At 45.5% G+C, this 25,394-nt stretch overlaps 1 protein-coding gene across 2 annotated transcripts in view; it reads left to right on the top strand.

The window, feature by feature from the left end:
• Positions 1–25,394, top strand: part of CHCHD6 (coiled-coil-helix-coiled-coil-helix domain containing 6) — a 366,636-nt gene that overhangs the window by 118,114 nt on the left and 223,128 nt on the right. Inside the window, exon 5 of one of the 2 annotated variants that reach the window (XM_060239694.1) lies at positions 6,325–6,345. The exons of the other annotated variant lie outside the window; for it this stretch is intronic. Coding sequence (XP_060095677.1) covers positions 6,325–6,345 — 21 coding nt within the window. The remainder of the gene's footprint in view (positions 1–6,324; positions 6,346–25,394) is intronic. 2 annotated transcript variants of the gene reach the window in all.

Here is a 25,394-nt window from a genome sequence, read left to right as displayed (position 1 = left end):
GGTGGAGGTGTCTTTCAGTGTAGCATTGATCCCACTGCCCTCAGCTCATTGCTCAAAGGAATGTCAAGGTCATGCCAAGGCCCTGCCATCAGGCTCAGGATTTCATAGCTACCATAACAACCACTCCCTTCTTGCTGACCAAAATCAGGCCAGCTCCATGGTATACCAAGGAGGTATACCATAATCTGGATACCACTTTGGGTGCATTTTCTGGTTATTCCTATTGTCTTCTGTTGCCACAATTTTGGGTAACATTTGGCTTTAAAGCTTTAGGTATGGACAGAATGCATGCAAAACATGGTAATGCTCACTGCCATCTGTTTGGTTGCCTTAATGAAGCTGGGTGTAAAAAAGGAAATGTAGCTGGCAGCTGGCCACTTGGAAGTTGCTAGGCAGTGATAGTGGTTAATGCCTTTTTATGAGAAAGGTCATCCCAGCTACCCTGGAGCAGCCAATGTTGAATCAGTTCCTTCCTTAAGACCAACATATGCTAGCCACAGTCTCTAATGTTTTATACTGATCAAAATGCTTCCACACGTAGTGGGAGCCCTTTTCAAGCAGTCCTGGATGGCACTGTGTTGGATCCATTGACTGTTTCCAAGAAGACTGCCACCAGTGGTGGAAAGAGCTGCCTTTGAAAAAATGTACATGAACTTCAACTGATTCAGAATGCAGCTGAACAAAGTTTGAGTCCAGTGGCAACTTTAAGACCAACAAAGTGTAATTCTTGGTATAAGCTTTCTTGCTTTAGATTGCCACAGCCGCCCACCTGAATGTGATCCAGTATGCAGCAGTGAGGTTTTTAGATGGTACTCCCCACATAGAGCACTATACCATCTTCACTGACTCCTCTTTGGGTTGTTGGAGCCAAGTCAACAGATGAATTCTGATCTTTGGGTTGTTGGGTCCAAGTCACTAGAAGAATCCTGGGACCAGGATCTCAAAAGACTGCCTGTTCATTTATGAACCTGCTCAGGTTTTTTTTAATGAATTTGTAGCTCCTATTCCACAGGCTCGTAGCTATGGGGGGTGGGCAGGGGGCCCAGGCTGCTCTGTTTAATCCTCCCCTTCCCTCTATAGAACCCCTCCTATTATGTTGCTGGAGAATCTCCCCTGTTCTGTGTGGGGCCCAGACCTATGGAGCTTCTTCCATTGGAGAAACGTGCCAGTTTTTTCTCTCAAATTTCAGGACCATTCTTTTTTGTAAGGATCATGAGGAAATGGGGGCTAGCTGGTTTTGTTTTCTGCCACTTTTGATTGTGCCTGTTGTTTTCTTATTTGTTAATTCTTGCTTTTGTTGCTGATGTCTCATTTTATATGTTTTCTATGTGGTTTTATGTAAGCTGACTTGTGAATCCTTTTAAATGAAGAAACAGTATATAAAATTTTTAATTTTTTAAAAAAGTATAGGTTTGATTGTTTCCCTTATTTTTAGGTTCCAAATGAGCTGCTTGAATTTGAGGCTTGTTCCTGAATGCATCCAGTGAGCATGCTGCTGCTCTCAAAAGGCAAACAGTTAATAATGAAATATTGACATTTGTAGGAAAATACATTCTTCCTTCTATATAGGTAATTGATGCTGGCGATATTGGCTGTTCCAGCTCTGATATGGTTGGCTTGCCTATCCTACTTCAATTATAATGTATCAGGATTATTGAGCAGTTTAGTACAGATTGACGTCTGAGAATAAAAATGCCATCCTGATGCAGAAATATCACTTTGAAAAGAGAATTGTATTATTTATTAAACTTCGGTTGTGCCTTGTGATAGGGATCACTTCACACATTAGGGTTTTTTTTTAGGTAAATAGACATCTTCAGCATACCTTGAAAATGTAAAGTGTGTCTGTGACAAACACATTTGCAAATTTAGGTATCATACAGGTAAATGTTTCAGGCATTTATTTGAACTACTCTTAAGCTCAGGGCTAGGATGCCCATGTGACCATTTATTTATTTCTGGAAGTGGTCTACCCTTGTCAAAGATTTACCTCTGGTTAGCAGAGAAGTGCAAAACATTTATTCCCTTAGAACAAATTTTGAGTAGAGACCAAATTTTGAGTCCAGTGGCACCTTTAAGACCAACAAAAGTTTATTCAAGGTATGTGCCTTCATGTGCATGCACACTTCCTCTAATACACAAAAGCTCATACCTTGAATAAATGCTTGTTGGTCTTAAAGGTGCCACTGGACTCAAAATTTGTTCTACTGCTTCAGACCAACATGGCCGCCCACCAGGATTTATTCCCTTATTTGATCTTTTTTCAAAGGTTTGTATACCATCAGGAAGTATTTTTAAAACAGTTTGGCATTAGTGTATGATTCTCCAGTGACCTTTTGCAGCAAAAGTGAAGTTGTTGTGAGTGTTTTCTGCCTTTTTGACTATAAAGGGGTAAGCCTCTACCAGCACGATTTTCTGTAATGCCCCCCTTGGGAGCTCCTTGTAAAGTTTGCTTTGTACTATTTGCTTTTGAACAGGGATGCAGCAGTGTTTGGCCAGAGCTTATTATATGGCTCAAGTATTGGCAGAGTGGAAAGCCCTGCCTATTTGGCCAGTGAATAAAATAGAAAATGCTGTTTTGTCTCTTAGCCAAGCAACTTAAGCTTGAAAACCAACACTTCATACTCTGGATGTGTTATCAGTCAATGTTAGTAAATGCAGCATGGACATTGTCTGTCTGCAGGATGATAAATGGTAATGAAATTTTTCTGTAATGTCCATTTACTTATATAGGCCCTTCATCAGTATCCTTTGACTGTCTCCAGCACTTAGATTGTTCTTTTACACCTAATCTCTTTAATAAGGTTCCTCCAGTGTTATTGCCCTTTTATTTTATTCTCCATAGACAGTGTTGAATCTATAGCTTTAGAAGATGAGGCCATAGTATCTATCTAACAGCTGTAACCAGAGAAGCATCATGAACTGTTTCAAGTCATGGATTATTGGTGGGTGGCATTAGATTCTTGCTACTTTAAGCAACCCACCCCTCTCCCCAAATGGGCCTGAATAGCCCCAGTATGCAGCAAGATACAGCAAGATGTCTTAACTTAACAGGTAGCAGCCACTGCTAAGTCCGCATTTTTTCATCTTAGGCGGGCGAGGCAGTTGGCTCCCTTCCTGGAGCGGGACGATCTAGCAACAGTGATCCATGCAACGGTCACCTCAAGGTTGGATTACTGTAATGCCCTCTACATGGGGCTGTCCCTGTGTCGAACCCGGAAGTTGCAGCTAGTGCAGAACGCCGCCGCTTGGCTGTTACTAGGGCTCCCTAGACGGGAGCACATTCAACCGGGCCTTCGGGGACTGCGCTGGCTGCCAATAATATACCGAGTCCGGTACAAGGTGCTGGTTATTACCTTTAAAGCCCTATATGGTCTAGGACCTGCCTACCTTAGGGACCGTCTCTTCCCATATGTTCCCCAGAGAGTACTGCGTTCTGGCTCCCAAAATCTGCTCGTAATCCCCGGGCCAAAGGAGGCCCTGTTTAAGTCAACCAGGGACAGGGCCTTCTCAATAACAGCCCCTTGCTGGTGGAACCAGTTAGCGGAGGAGGTCAGGGCCCTGTGGGATATTGGACAATTCCGCAGGGCCTGTAAGACAGTCCTCTTCCGGTTGGCCTATAACTGACCGGCACCAAGACCACCAAAACTACCAAAATACTGAAGGAAGTTGATAGATAGCGTAGTGCTGGATTGATGTACTGATTTTTAATGTATTTTAATGTTTTAATCTCTTAATTATATAAATTGTTATTGTATTTAAAATTTGAATTTTATTGTTAGAAGCTCTGTGTTAGAATCTCTGTATTGTAAGCCGCTCTGAGCCCGCTTCGGTGGGGTAGGGTGGGATATAAAATAAATAAATGTCACTTATATGTGGTTTCAGACAAGACTTTTTTGGGTAGGAAAAAGCCCAGCAGGAACTCATTTGCATATTAAGCCATACCCCTGATGTGACCATTGTTTCACACAGGACTTTTTCTATTAAAAAGCTCAGAAGGAACTCATTTGCATATTCAGCCACACCCCCTGATGCCAAGCCAGCCAGAATTGCCTTCCTGTGTGTTCCTGCTCAAAAAAAGCGCTGGTTTCAGGTGAATATGGCCAATGGTTTACTGCATAACTAGGCATGGTGTTTACCTTGGTCAGCCTCTTCATTGAAATGTGGAAGAAGTTACCATCTGCACCAAGTTTCTGATCAGTGCAGGCTTTCCAAGTGGCTGTGTTCCCTGTGAGGTAGATACTACTTGGTAAATGGATGGATGAATTCACCCTGTAGTGGTATTAATGCCGTGTAAACCCAAACCCTCCCTTTACAGATCATCTCAACGAAATGCTAATTTCATTGCCTGCCTACTGATATCTGACTGAGAAGTGGTCCAAATATAGACAGCAAAGTATATGTCCAGACTCTAAATACGGATAGGGGGAAAAACACATTGTTAGTGCCAGACCGCTGTCATGATCAAGTTATTGATTTCCGGGGAATATCCATGTGTGTGTGTGTGTGTTGTCTTAGTGGAGACTAATAGTGGATTATCCTTGTTCTCTGTGGAAATAGAGGAAATTGGCACTCCTGTGTGATCTATATACATTTAGAAGGAGGGCAAGAGGTCAGTCAGGCAATGTGCTGCCAGTTTCACATAATTCTTCAGCGTCCTTGGGTAGCTTCTCAGTGCTGTTAAAATGACAGCAGATCCTATCAACAGGGGAGTCCTTTTGTGCCTTTCTGCTGGCTCCCACTTTGAACTATAGCCAACGAGAACATTTGTCCTACCTCGCCAGTCCTCCTCTGATAAATAATCGTGATAATAAAGCTGGTCTTCAGAAGAAGTTACCACTTAAAGAATAGGCTGCCGAGTGAGTATAGCCCCAAGAAGTATGGGAGACTCAGCAGCCCTTGACAACAAGTGAGTGCTCTGCCTTCCCCATAAACATCTCAGTCAGAAGCCAGGATGTTTATGAGCATGAGAGATGTTTATTGTCGTGTACTTACTCTGCTGCTGCTAGGTTATAGCTTTAGTTAAAAAAAATAATAAAAAGTGTGTGTGTGTGTGTGTGTGTTTGTGTGTTGCAATTTATTTTGTGAGTAGTTTGAGCTCTTTGCAGTCTGTGTGGCTACACTGTGAAGTCCTTAAATAACTAGCTTGCTAAGAAAAGGGGGTGGGGGAGGACAAAGACAGCTAGGCACCAGTTTGGCTGTATAACAAATGTCTAGCTGAAAATAGGACCATCCTGCTAATTCAAAGTCCTCTAGCATAGTTCTATAAGTGAAGTGGGTGAAAGCACAGGTTGTGTTTTTTCTTGAGGCCCCTATGAAAACCCTCTTCCACTGTGTATGCAGCTGACCCTGTAGAGGAAGGTTAGTGTGAGCTGACTTTGCTCATGTGCAGAAGTATTTCTAGGGCTAAAGTTTCTTGAAAAAGAGGCGCAATTCCTGGAAAAAGGATTGCAGCATATTCATACTAATCTTCTCTGTGTGGTTGCATACAGTGTTGTGTGGAATGGCTTGGTAGTAGGTACTGGCTCCTGAGGAGAAGAAATGGGCTAGCACTTTCCATATATAAAAAGCTGCAGCAGAGGAGGACAACAGCAGTTAATGTGGTTGAGGACAAGAATTGATAGGTTCAAGCTGCAACAAAGATTGTTTAGATGGATTATCAGGAATGTTTCTTAGCTGATATGGCTAACAGCCCCAAGAAGCCCTTCTTTTTTTCCCTCTTAAGGCAATAGACTTTGAGCGAGGAGATTTTTGAGTCTGCAGTATCCTGGAATTGCAGGTAGTTGGGCTGGATGCACTTTGATATTTTCTAGCGTTCAATATGTGTTGTTAATCACCACAATTACCTACAGCTGTCTCTGAGGAAGGCAAACGGATCTTCTCATGAAGGCTGCAAGCATCATGCCTTCCAGTGCTTCTCCTTTCAGTATAAGTGGCACGACCCCATCCTTCTTATGCAGTTGCTGAAATCGTATTTTATGTTGCAGCATAGTGCGGTGCCTTGCATTGCTACATGAATCTGGCAGTTATGTACTCTCTTTTGCTTAGAATATATTCCACAAGGGATGCTATGCAGCATCCATTGTGAATTTTCCCACACACAGTTGTGGTCCATTTTTGTGGTTTTTTCTTTACAGGACAGTAACCAACAGGGGACTTAGCATCATTGTTAAAAATGCTTGTCATTTTTAAAAAGACACCCCCCCCCCCCATGTATGTCATGTTAAGAGCTATATTGTATAGCAGCAGGCAGCTTCCATAAATCACTGACTTTTTTCCTTCTCTTTCTTTCCTCTTTTCTCTTTTTCCTTGTCTGTTGCCAAGCCTGTGGATTTGGAAGTCTGGGTAAGCTCTTTTCATCACCCCTCCCCCTTCCCCTTTTTAACTGGATCTTGCTTTTTCAGAATATCATGTCACTACGCAAATACAATTGTTATTGCCAGTCACAAATGCTGGGGTTTATTTTTTGTCATTACATTTTAGAAGGTGTTCAGCTAGAAAACGGCGTATTATTTTCTCTATAAAGATTTTCTTCCCCTGTTGTTTGTGAAGCTTGAAGCTGCTTTTATAGAATGGGATGCACATATACAGCCAGTCAAACCTTTCCGATTCCAGAGGGGCAGCCAGACTAGTCTGTTACAGAAAAACAACAACAGATACTTGTGGCAGCTTTGGAAAAAGAAAAAAAAAAAGAACAGATTTATTGTGGCATAATCTTTAAGGTGCTGCAAGACCCTCTTTTGCAAACCTCTCAGGTAACCAGTATGGATGGAAGTTGTCTTCAGAACCTATCAGTGCCTGTAGTAAAATTTCCTTTTCTTTTATGTGAAAAGGATTGTAGTGGCACTGATGGGAAATAAAGGAGAAAAGACCTTTTGGAGTGATTTGGCAGGGCTAAAGGATAGTAAGCTAAATCACGGAGTGTAATCTTCAGTGATAGTCTTCTCCTGGCTTCAGACCTGCTTTCTTCACTCACACACCCCCTCCCCATGCCTGTGCTGTAGCAATCTTGAGTATGCTGTTCAGGTGTGTTTCTGTAAATTGCAAATTTACTTTATTATTTATTTATTGCACTTGTATCCTCCCCTTCCCAAACGGGCTCAGGGTGGCTAACAATAGTCACAATTCGAGGACAGATTCACATCATAGCAATAAAACATCATTAAAACATTAAAATATTAAAACAGTTTGAATACAGTTCAGATGGCATTCTGTCTGCTTTGAATTAATTTGTGATGATATTGTGTGGTAGCTGGTACACCCCCATAGATGTTAAAAGTACCTCCATTTAGTTATTAAAAGCCCGCCTGAACAAATATGTCTTTCAGGCCCTGTGGAATTGTGGCAGGCGCAGCCACGGAAAAGGCTCTTGCCCTTGTAGTGGTCAAACGGGCATTCTTTAGCCTGGGGATTTTTAACAGATTTAACAAGCTTGATCGTAGTGCTCTCTGGGGTTCATATGGGGAAAGGCAGTCCTGAAAGTAGACAGGTCCCAAGCCATATAGGGCTTTAAAGGTCATAACCAGCACTTTGAACCGGGCTCAAAACACAACAGGCAACTAGTGCAGTGTCTCCAGTGCAGGTTGGATGTGCACCCATAAAGGCAGCTGCAGTACCAACCTGGCCGCAGCATTCTGCACCAGTTGCAGCTTCTGGGTCTGAGTCAAGGGCAGCCCCATGTAGAGGGCATTACAGTAGTCTGTTCTTGAGGTGACCGTTGCATGAATTACTGTAGCCATTTTGGATTCTCTTCGTTTCTGTTTCTTCTAATTGTGGAGTAAAGCTTTATAACATATTGCTTATTATTTATTCTTTTGGATGCCCAGGTAAACTCCCCACATTTATCTATACTTACCCTGCCCTTTAAAAAAGAACAACCCTTGAACATTGGTTAGTATCACATTGTTGTTTTGCAAATAGAGTTCTTGGTGATCCCAGATGCAGGGAGGAACTGAGATTGACATGTTAATTTTGCAACAACCCCACAGAGTGAAAAGGATGTTCTTTGTGATACATTTTGTACTGATGCATGGATGCCCCCAGTACATAATACACATATTATGTCTGAAAGGTGTGTGTGTAAAATTTGGCGAGGTCCTGCCCTTTATAATTCTTCGAAGAGGCATATGTGAAACAATCAAACTGCTCCTCCGAGCAGGGATGTCAAATGTGCGGCCCGAGGGCTGGATCAGGTCCCCAAAGGGCTCCCATCAGGCCTGCAAGCAACTCACAGTCATCTTCCTTCTCTTTCTCATGTTTCCTTCTGCATCACAGCTTGTTTTATCAGGCTTGCTCAATCACACAGGAGCTACAGAGCAAAGCCTCTATATTCTCCATTGGCTGACCAGCACATGAAGCACCTTATGTACAAAAGCTTGCAATACCGAGCCATTTCATGTTTTCCTCTGGTCTTAGGCTCAAAGCATTGATCATGAGATTTCTGTAATGAATGTCAATAAATCAAAAGTAGATTTGCAACTTACAGAAACACACCTAAACAGCAAGATTGCTACAGCACAGACATTGTCTCCAGATTTTGATGCAATAATTCAGAGCAAGAGGTGTCAGTTATCAGAAACTGTGAAACAAAATATTGCAAGACTGCTAATCTTTTAAGCATATTTTAAGTTTTAAAGAAATCTTTGTGTTTGTCTGTGTCCTTTACCAAGTTTATATCTCCGCTACCTGGCATTACGTTTTATGACACACATGGACCAGCCCGACAAGGTCTCATTTATGTCAAATCCTGCCCTCATGGCAAATGAGTTCAACACCCCTGCCTTAGAGTATTAGAGTAAATTTAAAGGGACCCATCAAATATGAAACAAAAAGTAAGAATCAGCCCAAAGACTGCCAGGGACTTCAGTCTCTTCTTCACTCAAGAATGAAGCTCAGTCAGTCAATATTTATGAAACAGTCTTTGACCAGCACAAAATGAAATGTTTACCCATAAATTCAGAAACACGTCCCCGGCTTAATAAATACATATACAGTTGCATATAAAATTCAAAAACACTCATCTTATTAAATGTTCTATATTGATTAGATTAATTTAAAATAATTTCCATAGACCGTCAGCCAAGACCATTAAATGAACGTATCTAGTTGTCATCAACTGACGAATCTTATAAGCTGCCACGAAAAACTGGTGGCTTGGGCCAAGTTCCTTCCTCCTAGTCTGGAGTACCCTGATGAGGCCAACAGTGCTATCCTAAGTAAAGGTACCCTGTTCTAAGATCCCTGACTTTAGAGGCCTCAGAAGGTTGTTACTCTGCTTAGGATGATACTGTCAATTTCCCAGCACAGAGCTGCAATAATTAAGCAGAGAGCCAGTTTGGTGTAGTGGTTAAGTGCCTGAACTGTTATCTGGGAGAACCGGGTTTGATTCCCCACTCCTCCACTTGCAGCTGCTGGAATGGCCTTGGTTCAGCCATAGCTCTTGTAGGAGTTGTCCTTGAAAGGGCAGCTGCTGTGAGAGCTCTCTCAGTCCCACCCACCTCACAGGATGTCTGTTGTGGCGGGGGGGGGGAGGAGGTAAAGGAGATTGTGACTGCTCTGAGACTCCAATATCATTTCCTATCATTTTCTTCATCATCTTCAATAGCAAGTTGAGATGGGATGTGAATCTAGGATCTCCCAACTGTAGTGTTCTAGCTACTGTGCCTACTGATTCCCCTTCCAGTCTCTCCAAAGCTACCACTGGGAGAAGCTTCAGTTCCCTAAGCAGCTTCCTTTCCCTCTTTTCTGGGTACTACTCCCATGGTGGCTCCTCACTGTTGGTATCTTATCTTCCATCTCCATGAATGTATTTTCAAATGTCATGTGCACTCATAAGAGTATCCATTATCGTTTGAAGTTTGCAGTGCTTGAAGTTTGCATTTGCTTCCAATGTTGCTTTTGTAGAGTGACTTTAATACTGTGCTGGTAACTGGATTCTGGTATACGAAGGGCATACTTGCAGTACTCTGGGAAACTCATTCACTAGCACAATTGGAAGGTCAGTTAAAGCAGAGCAGCAAAGTAAAAAAATGTATACAAAAGGACCATTATTAAGGTATAAACTGAATCAAGGCAAGAGCATTTAAACAGTGTAGCCATATGGATCTCAAATGTTGCTTAGGGGTTTTTTTACTATGCCAATAAAGGTCTGTCTGTCAGTGCAGCCTAAGCCTATAGAGACACAAAAGAAACTAATGACTTCAGTGTTTTCAATCCCTTTTGTATTATTTGTGTTTAATGTGGTGATGGTCAGCTGACCAGCATTAATTTGTAAGATGAAATTTATCATAGTGGTATTTGTCTTCTAAATTTGGAATATGGTTTGGGACATACCTGCCTTGCTGCTAAGGTTCTGTCATGCAACACCTCATGTCTCATTCCTAACTCCCAATTTATTCCTCAGTTTTGAGAAGGAACATTTGTGGTATTTCTGAGTATAATTTATACCACTTGTGGAGAGAAGCTTTAAATTCACCTTATTGGTAGGTCATGTTCTCAGCTTGTCCCTTCAATTCTGCTGCTGCACAATTTCAGCTTGTAGTATTTTTGTGAACTGCAAGGCCCTGACATGCCATCTAGGTGTTATTAACCACAGTTTTGCTTTGGATGTGCATCTTGTGATTGAATTCATTGTTTCAGTTGGGGTTGTAAACCAAGGAAATGTGTTTTGTGTTGACCCTGGCTGCCATCTATCACAAACTCCTAGTTAACAGGAAAAGAAAGGAGGGGAAGATTGTATCTATTCAATTTGCAAACCTAGATATGCAAGGATCTGCAGTGTTGCATCTGTATAGGATCAAGGAAGAAACTGACAAAAGACTAGATGGTGGGAGCAGTTTCTTATTTCTCTGACTTAAACCCCCCCCCTCTTTTCGAAAAACATGGAATGTCCAGAGGAACCAGCATGTTTCATGTCTCATCGGGGTGAACCCTGTTTCTCTCCAGCTTTGCATCACAAATGACACATGCATCTATTTCTCATTCTGCATTCATTTTTTCCTTCCTTCCTTTGCCACTCCCTTTCTTCTGGTGGGATGCCTACCTTTTTAAAAAAACCCTTTCAAGAACCATTTGGATCTTTATATATTTAAAAGAACATAGACAGTTTTTATTTTAAAACGTTACTCAAATCAGTTTTTTATAGCCAAAGAATTGCTCTGCAGTTATGATGTTATATGCTCTATTACAATCTGTTCAGGACATAGCAGAACTCTCCCCCCCCCCCCCCTCAAGATCCATCTTGGAAGTAAATTTCTTCTCTCTTGTCTGGTAACTACTGGAGAGTACACTCTCATATCATGGTGATCTATATTTGAAAATAGGGTTGTTCTCTGTTGGTAGTGGAAAGTGCCATCAAGTCACAGCTGATTTATGGCGACCTCTTAGGGTTTTCAAGGCCAGAGATGTTCTGAGGTAGTTTTCCATTGCCTGCCTCTGTGTCATGACTGGCATTCCTTGGAGTTCTCCCATCCAAATACTAGTCAGGGCCAGCTCTACTCAGCTTCCCAGATCTGAGGAAACTGGGTAATCCAGATAATCTTTTTCTGAACGCTTACTTTATTCTGATTTTGCTGGTGTGAAACTTTCTGTATTTATTTACTGGGCAAAAAGCTTGCATACCAAAGTGGCCAGTTCAAAACCAGATACTAGGCAACCCTAAGAATTGTAGAGGGCCTTGCTTCAAGCCATAACTAATATCTTCCCCTTAATTGGCTGTCTGCTGACATCTTACTGCTTCTGAGTTGTTGTGGCGGGGGCTTATGAGTGTGGTTTCAGCTTTTTGTTCCTTTGTGACATTCACTGAGGTTGGAGTATATGTAACCAAATATCAGCAGTTTGTGATCTCATGCCATGAAATCAGCAAGAAGCATTTTATTTTCCCCAGGAGTATTTGGGCAGAAGCTGTTAAAGTGGAAGTGAAGAGTGGTAGTTAGTTACCACCACCAAGCTAAGAATTTAGAACGGAAACGGAAATACTATCAGAGTACAGCCTCAACCAAATGCAGTTTCTGGTTCTTTGTAACCTTGGGCTCCAGAATGCATAGCATTCATGTTGCAGTTCATCCCTGTAAGTGGAGTTGTGATGTACAGCTGCAGCTAATTAGAATTAGGATATAATATCCCATATTTTCTCTGTTGCTTATCCATTTATCCTACTGGTAAAAGCATTTTACATGAGAAATATTTCTGTATCCTTGTTTCCTGCGCTCTTCATACTCTGTGATGGGGTGGCCAACGGTAGCTCTCCAGATGTTTTTTGCCTACAACTCCCATCAACCCCAGCCATTGGCCATGCTGGCTGGGGCTGTTGGGAGTTGTAGGCAAAAAACATCTGGAGAGCTACTGTTGGCCACCCCGGCTCTATGAAATTGTCATTTCTACAACAACTGGTTTGTTCTGGACTATCACAAGCCTGTGGCTTCAGGTAGAGAATAAATAGCAGGAAATAAGAGAGAGAGAGAGACAGACAGACAGACAGAGAGAAAGACAGAGAGAGAAGTTCTTAATAAATATCCTGAATTCATACAAAATGTCCCTGGTTGCCTACCCCAATTTTGTAATGTTTGATATGGTGAATATTTGAAATGACAACTTTTCTGGGTGTACCATACAAACTGTAAGCATAACAACAACATGTATTAAAGTTCCCAGTAATAGCAGCTGGAGGTATAGTTGAAAACTAAAATCATCTTTTTGAACAACACTATCTCAGCATGGAATGTTTTACTGCTCGGTTTCCTTTCTGCCTTCACTCTCCCAGGAGGATTATTTTTAAACGAACAAGTTATGAAAAACAAGTCTTGAGATGAGTACACCTTCTCCTTGCCTGCTGCCTCTTAATTTATAGTGTTAGTTGTACTATTGGGTTGCGGGGAGGTCTGATCTAGAGTTATGGAATGACATAGCTATCTGGTAATACTCCTGCTATTGCAGGTTAATTCTCAGTGTTGAATTTTTCCTCAATCTGGAATGGGAACTTTGCACATGGTAATAGCCTCTTGCTGTTTCCTTAAATCTTGGAGGAGAGCTATGATTATTATGTTAAAATGTTAGTAATGTTTGTTTTTCATAGCAGTTCCATCTCAAATCATGGGGATACAGTGTGGTGCTCTTTCTTCCATAAAGCTGGAGAAAGTGGGAGAGAAGTTTCAGAGCAAGGCTGCTTGAGTTGGTTCCATTTGGTGAAGAACACTAGAGACTTAGCATGTGTCCAATAGCACCTTAAAGATTAACAACCTCTATTCTAGCATAAGCTTTTGTGAGTCAGAGCTTCACATACAAGAGGGGGCAGTAAAGAGGCAGCACAGCAGATCTACTAGCCCTGCACAGATCCCCAAAGAGAGAGAGGAAGAGAGAAACTCTAAGGATTTCCAATCAGTTCCCAGCTCTGTCTGCTTTCCTTTGTGTCCAAACTCAAACCTGCTCATTTGTTCACACATACACACACTGACAATGGTTCCTTTCTTGTGGATAGATCGCTACCTGCCTGGGTTTAGACTTACAGGGATACCAAGACTCTGCAAGGGCAAGGGGATCTATTAAGATGATCCACCCCCAGAGTCCGATGGATCTAAATGTTTTTCTGATGGCTCTAGGGGATTTTCCTGTTGCTGTGGCTGATGCTCCCGTCAATGCCCTGGTTGACCTCCAGAATGAGGAAATGACCTGGGTAGTTGACACAATCACTCCCAGGCTCCCTTTCTCAGAAGTTAGAGCTTGAGGTAGCCTCTTGGTTTACTGAGGGACTGTGGGCAATGAAAATACAAGGTGATGCTGGGGGAGTTTAAGGTTTCAGGAGGTGATGCTGGGGGCTTGCTGTTCAGCCCCTTGGCCTTTGGCTAGAGCTACAGTGGAGGACGACTTGAGCAGAATCTGATAAGACAGGGACAAAAACTCATTGTAAAGCTTACTCCATTGCAGTGATAGTAGCAAAAACCAACACTCTCCCTCTACCATTGCATCTGGAAAATGTAGGCCAGCTGAACTTTCTTGGTGGTTAGAGGCCTGTTGGGTCTGGCTTGCCAGAGGAGGTAGACTGGTTGGTGGCCCACTGTGGCCATTTTGCTTAGCACTTTGTGGATAAAATCTCTCACATCTGTTCTGACTTGGACTCTATGTTAGCCGTGCTGAGTGTCAGAGCTGAGTGTCATCCACATATTGGTGACAACCCAATCCAAATCTCCAGATAACCTGAACCAGCTGTTTCAAGCAGATGTTAGAACATAAGAGGCAAGGGTGCCAGCTTGTCCAGTTGTGTGGGAGTTAGAGGGTGCCAGCTTGTCCAGTTGTGTGGGAGTTAGAGGGTGCCAGCTTGTCCAATTGTGTGGGAATTGGAGGGTGCTAGCTTGTCCAATTGTGTGGGGTACTTTTCAGTTTATTCAGTAATGAGAGTATGGATAGGATTCTTGGAGGTATGAAGCTTGCACCTGCTTGTATGACTCTTGCCCTTAGTTAAATCTTCTGGGGAGGAACTGGCTGACTGGGTTCAATAAGTGGTTAATGCTTCCTTGAAAGATGGGGTGATTGCTCCAGCACTGAAACAGGCTGTGTTGGGTCTACTTCTAAAAGAAGCCTGTCCTTAACTCAGGAAGTCTCAAATGCTTCATCTTTGAGCAAGTGATTGAATAAATAACAGCTGAACAACTCCAAGCCTTCCTGGATGAGGCAAATTGTTTAGATCCCTTCCAGTCTGGTTTCTCGTCTGGATATGGGACTGAAACAGCCTCGGTTGGCTTGATGGATGACTTGCACCAAAAGACAGACGGAGGGAGTGCAACTCTGTTGATTCTCCTGGACTTCTCAGTGGCTTTCAATATCATCAGTCATGGTATCCTTCTGAACTGCCTGTTTAAGAACATAGAGAACACATGTTGGATTAGGTCAATGGCCCATCCAGTCCAACACTCTGTCACACAGTGGTGAAAACTCAGGGGCCATCAGGAGGTCATTAGTGGGGCCAGGGTCTGAGATTGAGAGGCACCATTCTTCAGTGGTTCTGGTCCTAACCTGGAAGGTGGGTTTCAGAAGGCGATGCTGGGGGACCTTGGCCTTTGACCCATGGGGTCCTATAAGATTCCATCTTGCCCCTTATGTTCTAACATCTACTTGAAACAGCTGGTTCAGGTTATCTGGAGATTTGGATTGGGTTGTCACCAATATGTGGACGACACTCAGCTGTAGCTTACTCTTCCATCTGATCCCAGGGAGGCTGAAGAAACACTCAACCAGAGCCTGGAGGCAGTTTTGGAGTGGATATGTGTTAATAAACTGAAGCTTAATCCTGATAAGACAGAAGTGCTACTGATGGGTGAAATATCTGATTTGGGATTTAAAGTGTCATCCGTTCTTCAAGGCACTCATCTTGAATGAATCGATCTGTAGTCTGGGAGTGCTCTTTGACCCATACCTGTATTAGCTGGTGGCAGTGGTGGCCAAGAGTGCCTTTTATCAGGTTTGACTGGTTAGGCAGCTGTAGCCTTTTCTGGGCAGAAAAGATCCAGCCACTGTGACCTGCTTACATCCAGATTAGTTTACTGCAATGCTTTCTGTATTGGGGTGAAAAGTGTTCAGAAACTGCAGCCAGGATGCTGACTGGAGTGAGTTGCAGCGATCATATCACTCCAACCTTGGCCCATCTGTGCTGGCTTTTAGTTTGTTTATGGGCATAATTCAAGGTGCTGGTCTTGACCTTCAAAGCCCTCTAGTGTTTAGGACCAACATACCTGAAGAACTGCCTAATGATTTATGAACCTGTCTGATCATAATAGGCAGTGCTACACTTCTCAGACAGCAATTGCTGGTGATCCCCAGCCCCAAAGAAAACTGGCTGCTCTCGACCAGGATCAGGGCGTTTTCAGATCTGGCCCCAACCTGGTGGAACTCTCTACCAAACACCATCAGGGCCCTATGGGACTTCATACAATTCTGCAGGGCCAGCACGGCGGAGATGTTCCACCAGGCTTTTGGTTGAAGACAGCAACAGTTGCCATCTTGGCTGGCAACTTCCTCTTCTGTCCTCTATATTCACCTCAACCTCTTCCTTCGCCCACAAAGTGGCCAGCAGTCTGTACTGAAATAATCAGAACTCGCTGTTTGATTTTTAAATTTGTGGTTCTAATGCTGTTTAATTGTTTTAGCTTGATGTTTTTATTGTTATGGTGCAGAGCCCTGCAGCAGTAGGGATTGGGCGATTCATAAATCTAATAGATAGATCTCTTTGGAGGCCCTGCTTTGAGTGCCCCTTCCCTTTTGTGATTAGGCGGATGGCAACCCCGGAGAGGGTCGCCTTAGTCATGGCACCATAGCTCGGGAACTCCCTCCTCAGGGAGAGTTGTCTGTCCCCTTCTCCAGGGGGCAAAGACTTTTGTTTTGTTTTGTTTGGCATTCTCTCAATGATCCCTCCTTCCTAGTCCAATGGTTTTATGCTTTATATGTATTTCAATTTTGTTTTTAACTCTTTTGTTTTAATGATGTATTTTTTGTTATAACAGTTTTAAATTTTATTATGTATGTTTTAAATTGTTAGCCACTTCGGTGGTCCTTGTAAGGACAGAAAGGAGGGGATTCAAATTTTGTAAATAAATAAATCTCCCCTCTCCACAGTTGTGCAGGGGTAATTCTGCAAGCTGTCGTGGCTATTAACAGAGCTATAAAGGGACCCTCCCATAACAGTTACCACACTCTGAAAAAACATCAGCTGGTCATTCTGAATCATTGATCTAATGAAGGAATGGTTAGCCAGGAGCTACAGCAGTAAGTTGCTTAGTGGTGTGGGATCAGAAGTACCAACCTGCAATTTTGTCTCTCTGTGACACTAAACTGCTTCAGAGGGTATCTTTCATTTTTATGTTCTGATTTAAATAAGAAACTGGTCAAATTATGTTCTTGAAAACTATTATCTCTTATGTTTAATTTTTCATTAACTGCTGACAGTATTCTTGATGATCTCACATGGTGTGAATGCAGTGAAACTGGGTGGGTTTCATGCAGGTATCTAATGTACGTCTCTGTGAACCTTCCTTTCCCTCATCGTGGTCATTGTCTGAGTGCTGAAATGGCAGTTGGATGCAATGGCAACCTTTATTTCATCAGCAAAAAAGGGAGAAGGAAACATTTGGCCACTTGAATTTTCAGATGTTATTTTTCTTGTTTGTTATGGCAGTTGTCCACAAATCTGAGCTCATAGGGAACACTTCTGCTCAGGCTGTTTTATCATAATCATTCCCAGAGAGGGGGAGGGATACTGGTACCCTTGACATCTGTCACAGCCTCCTTCCTTATTGTTGGCACAGCATGTTATGGAGCAGTGTTCCCAAGTGCTACCACAGCAATGTCACCTGAGTTTGGGGTCCTTATGGTGCCTTCAGAGTTGGAAGGGACCTCCAGGGTCATCTAGTCCAACCCCCTGCACAATGTAGGAAATTCACAAATACCTTGCTCCACACACACACTCAGTGATACCTGCTCAAGGCCCAGAAGAAGGCAAAATACAAAAAAAAAACCACCTCCAGAATCCCTGACAAAACTGACCTTGAAAAAAATTGCTTCCTGACCCCGAAGTGGTGAATAGCATTTCCCTGGGCTTGTAAGAAAGGGCCACAAGAACTAAGCACTGATGCAACCTTCCCTGCCCACCTTCTCATGATTTGCCTACATTCACAGAATCAGCATTGCTATCAGATGGCCATCTAGCCTCTGCTTAAAAACCGCCAAAGAAAGAGAGCCCATCACCTCCTGAGGAAGCCTGTTCCACTGAGAAACCGCTCTAACAGCCTTCAGGTCCTCTCAAGACCTTAGATCAATGGCCCTAGAATTTATAAAGTCAGGCCAGCAGTTTGCTTCTGATTTTCCTGTTTATGATCCAGGTAAAGGACAGTGGATAGTGAAAAGGGAAGCCCAGAAGATTCAATAGCTGCACAAATTCCTATTTTGAAAGGTCCCAATACATTTTTGGTTCTCATTAATGGTTTCAGAATCCCCTAATGACTAGATTGTTGACGCTAAGTGAGTTTGGCCTGATTAGTACCTAGATGGGAGATACCAGGGAGCCCCATGGAAATCGTTCTGAGCTTTCTAAAGGAAGAACAATATACAAATATGGACAAATAAAAACATTCAGATTTGTTCACTTCGAAATAAATGTTAAGCAATCAATAAATTTAATTCTCAACTTGGTCACATCTGTTTGTGAGCCATGAACAGACAAGGCACTGTGGTTAGTGTTGGACTAGGATCTTGGAGACTGTGGTTGCTTGAATCTCCACTCTGCCATGGAAGTTTGCTGGGTAGTGGTGGGCTAGTCTCTCACTCTCATCTTAACTGACCTTACAGGGTTGTTGTGATAATAAAATAGAGGGGAAGAGAATATTATAAGCTGCTTTGGGTCCCCACTGGTAAGAAGGGAAGCATATAAGAGAAATTAAACAGCAAATTAAAAAGAGATCTTCCTGTAGAACTGAAAAAACCCTCAGGTTTTCAGAAAAATCTGAATTTTTTTTTTATAGCATGGAAGTTAACTCCCCCTCCAAAATAATAGAAGCAGAGCCTGTACCTTTAAGCATTGAATGCCATCTGAGATCTCAATGGCTGTTGTGGGGATTGCTAGGCAGCCACAACATTATTGCCATCCTTCAACCTTTGGCTTTTGTTAATAAAGGCAGGGTCACAGCTAGGGTTACCAGGTCTGTGTTGGAAAATAGTTGGAGACTTTGCTGGGGGGGGGATCTGTGAGAGGGTGGGTTTTGGGAGAGGAGGGGCCTCAGCATGGTACAATGCCATAGAGTCCACCCTTCAAAGCAGCCATTTTCTCTAGAGGAGCTGATCTCTGCCAGCTAGAGATTGGTTGTAAAACAGGACTCACCTAGAGGCTGGCAAACCTAGATTTACAGCCCTTTCCAGGACTTACCTAGAGGCTGGCAAACCTAGATTTACAGCCTTTTCAGGGCTTGTAAAGTACTGGGGTTGACGCAGTAAGAGACCAGAGTCGGAGAGTGATTTCAGCAAGCTTTACTTCAGGAACACAACACAGACTGAGCTCTATTCAAACCTCCCGCTCCTTTATACAATTCTTGCCCCCTTCTGATTGGACCTTAACTATGTACATGGATTGGCTATTTACAGAGGCCTAAGGGCCTATCAGGGTATAGTATGAGCCTAGATGTTGATTGGCTACTTATGTTTCAATCCTTCCCCTGATTGGGCACGCTTAGGCCTTCTCTGGAACCCTGGTGAGGTGTACAAGCTTGGCTTGTTCAGCTTCCCTCCAAAAGTAACAGTTCCCTCCAAAAGTAACAGTTCTCCATTTGAACCTAGGACACAACACCCCTCCCCCCATAGTTCCAGCTATCAGGTGACATAGTCCTGGAGATATGCCGGAGGGCGGCGGTCTCGTGTCGAGCGTCGGAGCTCCGAGGGGACTGGGCGTTCCGACTCAGTTGGTGGTTCCGCGGCTGCAGAGCTGGAGACATCTGGGATGGCGGCCCCGGGAGACCTGGGTTCAGCTGCACGGTCGGGGGTCTCCTCCTGCTGGGCCGAAGCGGGCTCCACGGAACCCTGTTCTGTGTCAGGCTCACGGGGACTTACGTTGTCCGGATCTGGAGCCTCTAACCTTGGCTCCCCGGCAGGCAGGCGACCACGGAGTTGGTCGATGTGTCGCCTCAGGAGATGTCCACCCTCCAAGGTCACTGCATAGGAGACCGGTCCGGTGACGTGGTCCACCTTTCCAGGGAGCCAGGCGGGGCCAGTGGTGGCATAGTTCCGTGCCCACACTGTCTCACCTGGGTAGAACCCTCTGGGGGCTTTAAGGTGTTCCGGCGCCGGTCGCCTGTCTGGGGCTCGGTCAGGGTGCAGCTTGTCCAGCAGGGTGGTGATGCGGCGACCCATGAGGAGTTCGGCTGGACTGCGACCTGTGGAGGCAGTGGGTGTGGTCCGGTAGGCCATTAGGAAACACGCCAAGTCTTTTGGCCAGTCTGAGGGGCCCAGACGGTTCAAGGCCTCCTTTGCCGTGCGCACCATCCGCTCTGCCTGGCCGTTGGTGGCTGGATGGAACGGGGCAGAGCGAATGTGCCTGATGAGGTTCCTGGCTAAGAAGTCCTGGAACACTGCGGACGTGAATGCTGTGCCGTTGTCGGTGACGATGGTCTCCAGCAACCCGCGGGTTGCAAAGATGGCCCTCAGAGCCGTGATGGTCGCCTGCGATGATGGCGAGGGCACCTGGACCACCTCCAACCACTTGGAGTATGAATCCACTAGTATGAGTAGAGTCCGCCCATGGAAGGGGCCAGCAAAGTCCATATGCAGTCTTGACCAGGGGGTTTTGGTGGATTCCCATGGTTGAACTGGGCCACGTGGGGGTTCAGGCCTTGACACCTGGCATGTCGGGCACCTTTTAACCCAAGCCTCAATTTCTGCATTGAGGCCGGGCCACCAGACATAGCTCCGTGCGAGAGCCTTCATGCGGACTATGCCCGGGTGTGCCTCGTGCAGGGTTCTAAGCACTTGGTCTTGCAAGGGTTTGGGGATGACGACTCTGTTGCCCCATAGTAGGCAGCCTTTGTGGGTGGATAGTTCGTCTTTCCGGGCTGCAAACGGAGTAAATTCCGGCCCAGTCGAGCCCTTGGGCCACCCCCTTCCCACCCAGTCCAAGACACGGGAGAGGACTGGGTCACGAGCGGAGCGGGCAGCAACGTCGCGGGCGAGCAATGGCCTGTCCGGAAGCATGTCCATCAGTAGGATCTGATGAGCCGGGGCTGGATCGGGATCCACGTCAGGCAAGGGCAAGCGGCTCAGGGCGTCAGCATGGCCCATTGCCTTGCCCGGGCGATGCACTAGGGTGTAAGTGTAGCCGGCTAGAAAAATGGACCAACGGAGGACCCGTGGGGACAACACCTGAGGGGTCTGCCGGTCTGATGCAAAGAGGCCCAAGAGGGGTTTGTGGTCCGTATAGAAGGTAAAGGGCCGGCCGTAGATGTAATCATGAAATTTTTTGACGCCGGCCACAACTGCCAACCCTTCTTTGTCGATTTGGGCATAGTTCCGCTCCGCCGACGAGAGGGTCCGCGAGTAGTACGCGATAGGGACTTCGGTCCCATCAGGGAGTCGGTGGCCCAGAACTGCCCCCACGCCATAAGGGGATGCGTCGCATGCAAGGACCAAGGGCAGGGTCTCGTCGAAATGAGCAAGGATGGAGTTGGACATCAGGAGGCCCTTGATATCCTGGAAGGCTTTAGCGTGCTGGCGGCCCCACACCCAGGGTCGGTTCTTGTCTAGAAGCCGATGCAGGGGTTCGGCCACCGCTGCCTTGTGGGGGAGAAAAGCATGATAAAAGTTTAGGAGGCCGAGGAAGGCCTGGAGTTCTTGCTTGTTGGTGGGCGCTGGAGCATCTCTGATGGCACGCAGCTTGGCGTCAGAGGGGTGGACCCCCTGGGCATCGATGGAGAACCCCAGGAATTCCACCCGATCCACGCCCAGGAGGCACTTCTCCCATTTGACCTTGAGGCCGGCTTTTTCAAAACGTTGTAGGACTCCTCTAAGGCAGGCGGCGAATTCTTTAGGCGAGGCTGCAGCGATCAGCATATCATCGAAGAATGGAGTGACTCCGGGAAGTCCTTTTAAAAGAGAGTCCATGAGTTCCTGGAACAACCCCGGAGCCACACTCACGCCAAATTGCAACCGCTTTACTCTAAAGGCCCCCCGGTGGGTCACAATTGTTTGGGCGTTGGCCGTGGCCTCATCCACCGGCAGCTGTTGGTAAGCTTGGGCCAAGTCCAACTTGCCAAAAATTTTTGCGCCGGCTAGGGTGGCTAAAACGTGGCTGACGATGGGCACAGGGTATGCGTGGGCCTGAAGAGCCTTGTTGAGGGTGCACTTATAGTCTGCACAAATCCGCACTTCCCCACTGGGCTTGACTGGAGTCACGATGGGAGTTTCCCAGGTTGCGTGGGTGACAGGCTCTAGTATTTCCTGTGCAATCAGTTTATCCAGTTCCTCTTCAATTTTAGGCTTGAGTGCGAATGGAACTCGCCGCGCTTTAAGCCTAATAGGCCGCACTGTGGGGTCGAGGTGTAGTGTAACCGGGGGACCCGTGTAGCAGCCCAAGGTGCCATCGAAAATGGCCGGGAACTCTTCGCAAACCTTGTTAAAGTCCACTCCGACAGTCTTATTGACCCCCCTGATCTCTATTCCCAGGGGCTTGAACCAGTCGAGACCCAAAAGGTTTGTAAGGTGGTTCTTGACCACTAGCACTTGCAGCTGGCCCTTGAACCCCTTGTATTGGACTGGGACCGAGCCCACTCCCAAGATAGGCACCTTATTCTTCTGGAAGTCCACTAAGGTAAACCCCGGGTCCACTAAGGTAAACCTTTTGGGTCTCGACTGGTTCAAGCCCCTGGGAATAGAGATCAGGGGGGTCAATAAGACTGTCGGAGTGGACTTTAACAAGGTTTGCGAAGAGTTCCCGGCCATTTTCGATGGCACCTTGGGCTGCTACACGGGTCCCCCGGTTACACTACACCTCGACCCCACAGTGCGGCCTATTAGGCTTAAAGCGCGGCGAGTTCCATTCGCACTCAAGCCTAAAATTGAAGAGGAACTGGATAAACTGATTGCGACGAGGCCTCAGCCTGGTGGGGATTTTAAAAAATGTCTCTGCCGCTATAATAGATGATGCTGACCCAGAGTCCACCTCCATTTGGCAGGGCACCCCCCCGATCCCTACATTGACCCGGATTTTGGAGGGCCTGACCGGCGAGGGTAGGTACTGTACCGGGTATAGGTGGGCGTGGAGAGCGTCGGTCTCGAAGTCTGGCTGGCCTTCGGAGTGCGCAGATCTTTGCGGGACGCGTGCTCGGGATGTGGATCTGCAGGCACAGGCGATGTGGCCTTCCTTGTTGCAGAGTCGACAGGTGGCATTCCGGAATCGGCAGCTCTTTCGCTCGTGCTGGCCCCCGCAGCTTGCACATGCAGGTGGTGTCTTGTGTCTCATGCCCTGTGGGGCATGGGTGGTCTTCCTTCCTGCTGAACGATAGCCGGTTTGTAGAGCTTTGTCCTCGTCTGAGTCCTCTGTAGATGGTTCAGGGTTGATCTGGTGTGCCGCAGCCTGTCTTGTCAGCCGTGGCCCTGCTGATCTGCCCTTCTCCCAGCTGGTGGCCACATCGATTGCCTTTGTTAGGTCGCACTCGGAGAGGGACAGGAGTTTCTGTACTAGTTTTTCGTCCCTCAAGCCCCATACAAACTGGTCGAGAAGGGCTTCGTTGAGGTCTGCGAAACTGCATCGGCTTGCCACCCGGCGCAGGCTTGTCAAGAACGCCATCGTGGTTTCGCCTGCCTTCTGTGTCCTTTGTCGGAAGTCCCAGTGCCGGGTGAGTTTGGTTGGCTGGGGCTGGAAATACTTCTCCAGAGCGCTGATGATGTCGTCCACCGGCGTCTCTGAGAGCTTCCTGGGTTGGAGAAGAGCCCTGGCTAAGTCCACGGTCTCCGTGCCACACGTACTGATAAGCAGAGCTCTCTGCATGGTAGTCTCTGTAATCTTCCGGAAGGTCAGGTATGACTGGAAGCCTTCGACCCACGAGTCCCACAGCTCGGGGCGATCGATGCTAAAGGGCTGCAGGAGGTTGGCTGGAGCCTCCATTCTTGGCAGCGTGTCTGGGCGGTTTGCGAGCTGGGGTGTGCGCAGAGCGGAGGTGCGGACCCAGATGGCTTGGATTTAGCCACCTTTCCGTGTTCCTGGTTCTGTTGCTGGTTCTTACTGGCATCCCATCCTCGTCGCCAGTGTAAAGTACTGGGGTTGACGCAGTAAGAGACCAGAGTCGGAGAGTGATTTCAGCAAGCTTTACTTCAGGAACACAACACAGACTGAGCTCTATTCAAACCTCCCGCTCCTTTATACAATTCTTGCCCCCTTCTGATTGGACCTTAACTATGTACATGGATTGGCTATTTACAGAGGCCTAAGGGCCTATCAGGGTACAGTATGAGCCTAGATGTTGATTGGCTACTTATGTTTCAATCCTTCCCCTGATTGGGCACGCTTAGGCCTTCTCTGGAACCCTGGTGTGGAGTACAAGCTTGGCTTGTCCAGCTTCCCTCCAAAAGTAACAGTTCCCTCCAAAAGTAACAGTTCTCCATTTGAACCTAGGACACAACAGGGCTATTTACAGCCCTTTCCAGGACTCACCTAGAGGCTGGCAAACCTAGATTTACAGCCCCTTCCAGGGCTATTTTGGCCTTCCACTCCACTCCTGCTCCTGCTGTGGAGAGAGGACTCATCAGCAATGCCCAGCAGTAACCACCAAGCAATTTACTAGCATGCAGTTTGCACAATTCACCCAAACGTGGTGGTGACTGCTGGATGTCTTGATGCCGTACAGCTTGCCTGGGCTTCGTGGCAGCCTTCAGACAACTTGCACAACTTGGCAAGGCCTGGCAGTTGCCACCACATAACTCGCTCGAGGGACCTGCTACCATATAACTTTTGCAACTGGACCTGATTCTTCCTAGGGAAAGACTGATGGGATGGAAAGAGGGAAAGCTGTGAACCAGTGTGGCGTAATGGTTACAGTGTCAGACTAGGATCTGAGAGTCCCAGGTTCAAATCCCTACTCTGCTGTGAAAGCTTGCTGGATGACCTTAAGGTGGTCATTCTTTTTCACTTTAGTCTACCCAACAAGATTGTTGTGAAGATACTGTGGAGAAGAGGACTCAAATCTGCTTTGAGTCTCTATTGGGCAGAAAAGTGGAGTGTAAATGAAGTAAGTGAATGAAACTTTAAGAATGGGGTAGGGGGCAGATAGAAAGAAAGCTTGGTTGGAACAGGGAAATGGAGAGGATATGACAGTTGCCAGAAAGAAATCGTCTGGGGAATGGAATACAGGGGAAAATGAAGTGCCACCATACAAGTCGTGAGTTCCCCCTTATATTTTCTAATACTTCTTGAAGGGAATGGTATTTAGTTAACTTGGCATTAATTAATAATACTATTAATAAAGAAAATTAAATATATCTGTTTTGCTTTTAAACAATTGCTAACTCCTATTGCACATTTTTGTCATTGTGTTGTGAAATTCCACATGATGTTTGGGTTTTGTGCAGGGGATATGGGGACCACATGTGGAAACCTACCACAAAACTAATTTCTGTCTTTTTTTTTAGTTTTATAATTTTTTATTGATTTTAACTACAAAGAAAAAAACCACAAGCAAAGATACATTAAAGAAGGGGAAGGGTGGATACAGAGTGGGAAAAACAGAAACAAAGAGAAATACAAGTATATCAGTTACAGTTCTACCTCCAAGTGAAATACTCCATTCTTTCTACCCGCAAGTATAAAATTCTCCCCATATATTTTACCAACTTTGTCTTTCATTATAGCTTTTTAATTAAACTATAACTTAAAATAC

The sequence above is a fragment of the Heteronotia binoei genome, chromosome 5, assembly GCF_032191835.1.
Source record: "Heteronotia binoei isolate CCM8104 ecotype False Entrance Well chromosome 5, APGP_CSIRO_Hbin_v1, whole genome shotgun sequence".
In the NCBI taxonomy this organism is placed as follows: domain Eukaryota; kingdom Metazoa; phylum Chordata; class Lepidosauria; order Squamata; family Gekkonidae; genus Heteronotia; species Heteronotia binoei.
Note: the sequence above shows the minus strand (reverse complement) of the source record. Positions and strands in the feature narration are given on the sequence as shown.